A 7,445-nucleotide genomic window follows, 5' to 3' on the forward strand; every position below is an offset into this window, starting at 1 on the left:
AAAAAAAAAAAAAAAAAAAAAAAAAAAAAAAAAAAAAAAAAGGGAAGAAAGAAAAGAAATTCACTTTGCAGACTGGGGATAGTACATCTCTTTAATCCCAGCACTCAGGAGGCAGAGGCAGGTGGCTCTCTGAGATTGAGGTCTGGTCTACAAATTAGGTTCAGAACAGCCAGAAATACCTGCCTCACATTTTTTTTGACCTTTTATAATTTTTAAATTATTGTTAATTAAGTTATTTATTTACTTTACATCCTGATCCACAGCTTCCTCTCCCTCCTCTCCTCCCAGTCCCTCTCTCTTCCCTCCCCTTCCTCTATCCACCCCTCCTCCACTTCTCAGAAAAGGCGACTCCTTCCATGGATATCAACCAGCCTTGGCATATCAAGTTGCAGTAAGACTAGGCACATCATCTGTTGAGGCTGGACCAGGAAGACCAGTTAGGGGAGAGGGCTCCGAGGGCAGGCAATGTAGTCAGAAGCAGCCCCTGCTCCCACTTTAGGGGTCCCACATGAAGACCCAGCTGTACAACTGTTACATATGTGGAGAGGGCCTAGGTCCTGTGCCATGCATGCTCTCTGGTTGGCACTTTCATCTCTGTGAGCACATTTAGAGCTGAGTTAGTTAATTCTGAAGGGTTTTTTGGGTCCTCGACCCGTCTGGTTCCTTCAGTCCTTCTTCCTCCTTTTCTATAGGATTCTTCCAGCTCCGTTTAATGTTTGGGTATAGGCCTCTGCCAGTTTCCATCAGTTGCTGGGTGAAGCATCTCTGATGACAGTTGTGCTAGGCTTCTGTCTGCAAGTATAGTAGAGTATTATTAATAGTGTGTGAGGGGTAGGCTCCCTCTCATGGCATGGGTCTCGAGCTGGGCCCGTCATTGGTTGGCCCTTCCTTCAAATTTTGTTCCAAGGCTGGTTGATATCCATGGGATGTCTCCCCTTTTCTGAGAAGGGGAGGAGGGGTGGATGGGGGATGGGAGGGAGGAAATAGGGAGAACAAATTGTGGCTTTAAGGTTTTGTGCTGGGTTGGTGTCCCAGTCCCTCCATTGGAAGTCTTGTGTGGTTACAGGAAATGGCTGGTTCAGGCTCTATATTGCCCCATTGCTAGGAGTCTTAGTTAAAGTCACTCTCATAGATTCCTGAGAGTTTGCATTTTCTAAGGGTTCTTGCTCTTTTTTGACTCTTAACCTGTAGGAAAAGAACTTCAGTAATGACTTATTTCTCTGCTCACAAAGAGGCTAACACTTTACTTCAGAGACCTCAAAGCTGAGTACATTTGATACAGCAAGATAAAAATTTTGTTTTGTTTGGGTTGTTAGAGTGGCCTGTGTTTTTCTTCAGAGAGGTAGTGACCTGCTTGAATATTCCTTTGTGTATGCGGAATGAGTTAGCATTATTACTAACCTGCTTGGCCTGTATATTAGCATCCACTGTCATTTGATGAATGACACCACAAGGTTTTCAGAGAAAAGAATGTCCTCATCCAAGTAAATAGATAGTGTAGGCCGAGGGTCTTGTGCTTTTTGAGTAGTGGCAGTTAACATTATAACTATACTAGTTTTCCTTTCAGGCACAATTCAGATTCAGAAGCGTCAGCAGTTAGTCAGAAAGATCCATGGAGAGGAGCTGAATGGTGTGAAGGATCATCTCTTGCAATGCCAGCAGGAACAAGAGTCTTTTCTAGATTTCAAGGTGTGTATCCATTGAAAAATAACTAATAAAAATGTGGAAATAATTGTTTGAGCTAGGTGTGGGGGCACACAAACACTATAATCCTAGCCTAGCACTTGAGGATCTAGGCATGATGATGAATCAGGCCAAGTTTACAGTAGAAGCCAACAATTGAACTACTTGGGTGCAGTTACATACAGTAAAGATTAGTAAAGAAATGACTGCAACGAGTGAGATGGCTCAGCGGGTAAAGGCCTGCCGCCACAGCTGACCACCTGAGTTCAGCCCCTGCCGCACGTGATGATGGGAGAGAGTACACCCCCACAGCCACAAGCTGTCCTCTGACTTCCACATGCACACTCAAACACACAAATAAGCGTAATAAAGATCAAAATGATGGTAAGTTGTTTAGTATTTTTCATTTTATAAATAGAAAGAGGTTCAGATAGGCTAAGTAAACAAGGCCAGAAGATCCAGTTGGATTCCAAGTATCTAACTTCAAAGAATTTTAAAAAATTAATCTACCTGTGTATGTGCACACAAGTATTTTGCATGCATGATGCAAGTGTAGAGATCAGAAAACAACTTTGAGGAATCAGTTCTCTGCAGTCCACCATGCTGGTCCTAGAGAAGCCAAGCCACGTCATCAGGCCTGGCAGCAAGGACCTCTGCCAGCTGAGCCATCTGGCAAACTACAGTTTAAATCTTTTTTTTTAATGGAGAATAATGAGCTAATGAGACAACTGTTTTGTTAGGTGTTTTTCACATGTAAAATTCTGTGTCTCTCTCTCTCTCTTTTTTTTTTTTTTTTTTTTTTTCCGAATTCAAGTTTACTTGGATTTGGGGAAGTTACTGGGATTCAGGCCGTCCTTTGTGTTCAGGCATGTTTCCATGAGACTCGGGACTTACGCACTGACACTCTCCAACATTTTCTGCCTCCCTAGTGCTGGGACTAAAGGTGTGTCCCACCATGCCATGCTGCCTTCTGAATTTTTTTTTTAATCCACATTTTTACTGAGTCTGTGGATGTGGAGATGTAAGTGGCTGAAGGCTAATACAACCAATTTTAAAATCTCTTAGTTGTTGGGTGTGGAGGCAGAGGCAGGCGGATCTCAGTTTGAGGCCAGCCAGGGCAATGTAGAGAGGTCCTGTCTGAAAATAAATGGATAAATAGAATAAACTGTTAGTACTAAATTCTGTAGGCACCTTTTCAGGAAAGCTCCTGTAATAGCAGGTTAGAAGGGCTTCCCTCACTTTTCTATCTTAGAAATGGGTGTAATCTGACAGTGTCCATAGGCAACACTGAACATTGACTCTGGGCCTTGGGTCTGCTAGTAAGCACTTGGCCCTTAGGCTGTTAGAGATGAAGTTTGGCCTAGCTTGTTCTTTAAATTCTTCCTTATCAGTGTTCTTGATTTGCTATAGCTGCCTGCTACACATTTTCTTCCATGTGACACTTGTATTTTCCTTTTTTTTTTTTTTTTTAATGAGAAGCTTCTTGTCTATATGGCAAGTGTCACTGAGCATTTGTTTTTCCAATTTTTAACAGTTTAAGCAGAGGATTTGTATGCAAGTGTGCACATGCTCATATATATACACCTATGTACACACTCATGGGTACTAAAGGTTATGGCTGTTACTTGATTAGGATTTAGATTGAACTTTCCAAGCATTTGACATTTTTCTTCTCTTTAAAAAAACCCATTTAGTTATTGAAAGAAAACCTTGAGAGGTGTTGGACAGTTACTGAAACAGAGAAAGTTACCTTTGAAACTCAGAAGAAGAATCTTGCTGCAGAAAACCAGTATTTACGAATATCTCTGGAAAAGGAAGAGAAAGCCCTGTCTTCATTACAGGAAGAGTTACAGCAACTAAGGGGGCAGATTAGACTGTTGGAGGATAAAGGCACAAATACGCAGTTACTTAGAGAGAACCAGGCTCTTAAGCAGTGCTTAGCAATGGAGAAACAGAAAACAGATAGCTTCCTTAATGAAAAAGAGACTCTCTTGGAGGAAGCAAAGATGCTGAAGAAGGACCTGGAGAGAGAACGGCTCACAGCAATGGCTCTGCGGGCTGAACTTGAGCAGTTAGTCCCTGGCAGGGCCCAGGCCCAGGCAGATTCTCACAGTGCGCAGAATGAAGAGAAGGAAATGGTGCTGTTGCAACAGAGGCTGGCTGAGCTGGAGCAGAAGCTAAACTTCGAGCAGCAGCGCTCTGACTTGTGGGAAAGACTGTATGTTGAGGCAAAGGACCAAAATGGAAAGCAGGAGACCGACGGGAGGAAGAGAGGAAGCAAAGGAAACCAGAGGGCTAAGAGCAAGTCGAAGGAGACATTTCTGGGGACAGTTAAAGAAACATTTGATGCTATGAAGAATTCAACCAAGGAGTTTGTAAGACATCATAAAGAAAAAATCAAGCAGGCAAAAGAAGCTGTGAAGGAAAATTTGAAGAAGTTCTCAGATTCAGTGAAGTCCACTTTCCGGCATTTCAAAGATACCACCAAAAATATCTTTGATGAAAAGGGCAATAAGAGATTCGGGGCTTCAAAAGAAGCAGCAGGTGAAAAAGCAAGAACAGCTTATGGTTATTCTTCATACTCCGTGCACGAGGCACCGAACCAAAACCAGAACTGCAGAGGCCCGTCTGCACAGAGGGATAGAGGAAGAGAAAAGCCCAGTCACTCTGAAGAAGATAGGAAAAATGCAAATTCATATACGTACGAGGCCAAGTTTGACTGCAGAGACACACATTCTACCAGAAGGGTTTGTTTGGGATGTACTGGACAAGAATCCATTAGCCATATTAACACAGCGGGCTCTGTCAGCGTAAATGACTTCAGAGAGCTGATTCAGTGGTACTTACTGAATGAACTGGATAATTTTCACCACTGGAAAGAACTGGATCAGTTCATCAGTCCATTTTTCCCAAATGGTGTCTTTAGATACGACCAGAAGCTCTTCGTAGACTTTGTTGATGACGTGAAAGGTTACCTTAAGGGCATAAAGGAGTATCAAGTAGAGGATGACAGTTTGCAGAAGCTGGATGAATATATATATAGACACTTTGGGCACCTTTTCGCCCTTCCATTCGGACCCAGGTCGGTTTACATAAAACCATGTTATTATAATAGCTTCTAACAGTGGTACATTGCATAGCAGTTTTTTGTTTTTTACACTTTGAGCTTCTTAGGAGATTACTATTTGTAAGAGACAAGCTTTATTGCCACTGAAATTCAGAATAAATTGAAAGACAGTTTTAAAATAACAATTGCAAACTGGAAAAAAAAAATCCATGTATTATATAATCACTTAGACTTGAACAAGTAATTGATTTCTACCGTAAAAACTAAAGGATGTATAAACTTATTTGAGCCAATTTGGCTTTTTTGGAACAGTTTATATAATTAGGTGAGATAATTTCCCTTCAGTCTTTGACTTAGGAAGCTAGAAACAGATTTCAGTGTGAAGTCCAGGTTATGTGGAGCTTCCCCTCCCCCATAATCATTGTTGGTTGTGGGGATAGTTTAGGGTAGTGCGTGATTTCAGGGTTATTATTGAGAAGGTCGGTGATTAGGAGCCAAAAAGCCCCAGTGTTCTTCAAAACTGGCCGTTGTCCTTCAGTTTTTTATTCTGTAACTCCAAATGTCTGTTTACCTTTGAGAGTCATAGTTATACCTCTGTGAATAAAGGCAATGTGCCTATAAAATAATGAGACTGGTTTCTGGTGTCTTTAGTTCCTGAAGCAGGTGTCTAGTGCTGTAGTGAGTGTTGGGAGGCTGCTTTGAGGAACCTGAACAACCCCTCGCTGTTTAGGAGTTGGGTGTGCGCTGACTGGCATGAAGGTTCGGTGGCCTCAGGCAGTCTGGAGATGCTTGGAAAAGCTTCATGATTGAAGTGACCTTTCATCTGAGCTTTTGGAAGGGACGTGAGGGTTAGTGCGTGAATAGGGGTGGGCATCTCCCTGGAATGGAAGGTCATTTGCAAAGGTGTGGAAAAATGAAGACATACGGCTTTACAGAAACAGGTGAGCAGGGGGTTAAATCAGGAAGGTCTCTGTTTCCTGAAGTGTCTGTCTTGTGAGATGGAGATTTTCTGAAGGATTTTGTCACTGGGTGGGACGATGGTGCCTAGCTCTTTAGCTGACTGGCAGCAGCCAGGAGAGTTGATTGGAAGGCCTGAGGCCAGCTGGGGTGCTCTGCACATGACAAGCTGATGAGAATCTGAGGGTAGCAGAGGTGGTAAGGAACAGGCAAGATGCATTTTAAACAACTCATAGAGTGAAACAGGTAGGTCCTGTGTAAGGGAAGTGGAAAGCAAGTGATGTGCGCATATCTGGGATGACTTCGCTGTTAGCTATTGATATTACTCATAGACTACCAGAAGAAGGTTCTAAGGAAGGAGACGCAGAAGTGAATTGGTTTTGGAGGTAACTGTTGACATTTATTATGTAGCCGTCTCTGCTCACTCTGAAGTTAGTCTCCATTGGAAGGTTTAGTGCAGGGAACACTGACCCCTGAGCCTGCTAAGCAAGAAAAGACTGCAGGATGACAGCGCAAGAACCCAGAGACATCAAGTCAGGTGCCTAGAGCTGAGGACTCTGGGTAATTGGCGTGGCCTTGGAGTGAAGCAGTGGAGAAGCCTGATGGCAGTGGGAGGAAAGCGGTGCCTGCCGCACTTGACCGCAAAGGGGGAGTCAGGGACTGCCTTGCTTTGCAAGATGAAGGTGCGCACCTCGGCTGAGGGGCAAGGCTGGGGTGACAGAGATGAGACTGGTTTTTGTCTTTGCTGGGCTAGTAACGGAAACATCTCATTATTTTATTGTCACATTCCTGTTCCTCACTGGTTTGGTTTCCCCTTCCAGCCAGTGCAGGGGTTTTTATGTCTATTTTTCCCCTTAATGTTGAAAAGTAGTGATTCCCCTCTTTCCTGGTATTAGAATAGAATTGTAATTTGTGTTTTATATTTTTACAGTACTCAGATAGTAGATTAATGGAGAAAAACTAAGTTATTTTTACTTTTAGAAAACTGAACTCTAACGTAGATTAAAAAATGTGTTTACTACTTTCAGTCGACCTGATAAAAAGCAACGTATGGTAAATATTGAAAACTCCAGGCACCGAAAACAAGAGCAGAAGCACCTTCATCCACAGCCTTATAAAAGGGAAGGTAAATGGCATAAATACGGTCGCGCTAATGGAAGACACACGGCAAATCTTGAGATAGAGCTGGGGCGGTTACCTTTTGATCCTAAATACTGATTCACGATTAAGTTAAATTAAGAGATGTGGATGCTTTCTACTTTGGTGTTGAAATTAAGATGAAATCCTCATGACTGTCTTTATATTATACAAAAGTAAAGCTTACTAACTTGCATTTTCCTGTAGCTTAGGTTTGTTAAAAACAAAAAAAAATTTTTTTTTTGCTCTGGAAAAAAAAAAAAAAGGTAGTTTTATTAAGGAAGTCAGGCATGAAACATTCTGTGCATGAATAAGGCTTGGTTTGAGTAGCTGAGCTTAAGCTCAGCCAGTACAGTGTGTGCCATCTTTAGGCGAGCGGTAGGGCTTGAGGACTGGCTGAGACGGGACCCTGCTCTAACACTTTCTACTCTCATGCTTTTGTCTCTGTGGGTTCAAGAGCCTGTTGGCTTGTGAAGAGCTTGCTGGCTTGTTCTTGTGAACTCTTGCACACCTGAATGTTATGGAAGAAACAATAAACTGCACCATGAGGAAAACTAAGGGTCTCTTTCCAATCTGGCGTCGCGTTAGTGCTTGCTAAGAA

At 42.6% G+C, this 7,445-nt stretch overlaps 1 protein-coding gene across 3 annotated transcripts in view; it reads left to right on the forward strand.

The window, feature by feature from the left end:
* The window catches only part of LOC129670009 (ras-related protein Rab-27A), a 105,704-nt gene that overhangs the window by 23,922 nt on the left and 74,337 nt on the right, over positions 1-7,445 (forward strand). For 2 of the 3 annotated variants that reach the window (XM_055598401.1, XM_055598403.1), the window contains 3 exons: positions 1,568-1,689; positions 3,378-4,765; positions 6,736-6,833. In XM_055598401.1, the coding sequence (XP_055454376.1) occupies positions 1,568-1,689; positions 3,378-4,765; positions 6,736-6,833 (1,608 nt within the window). Of the gene's footprint in view, positions 1-1,567; positions 1,690-3,377; positions 4,766-6,735; positions 7,399-7,445 lie in introns of those variants that run through there. The other variant, XM_055598408.1, reaches the window with a different exon arrangement.

This window comes from Psammomys obesus, unplaced genomic scaffold, assembly GCF_907164565.1.
Source record: "Psammomys obesus unplaced genomic scaffold, mPsaObe1.curated_primary_1811, whole genome shotgun sequence".
Taxonomy (NCBI): Eukaryota; Metazoa; Chordata; class Mammalia; order Rodentia; family Muridae; genus Psammomys; species Psammomys obesus.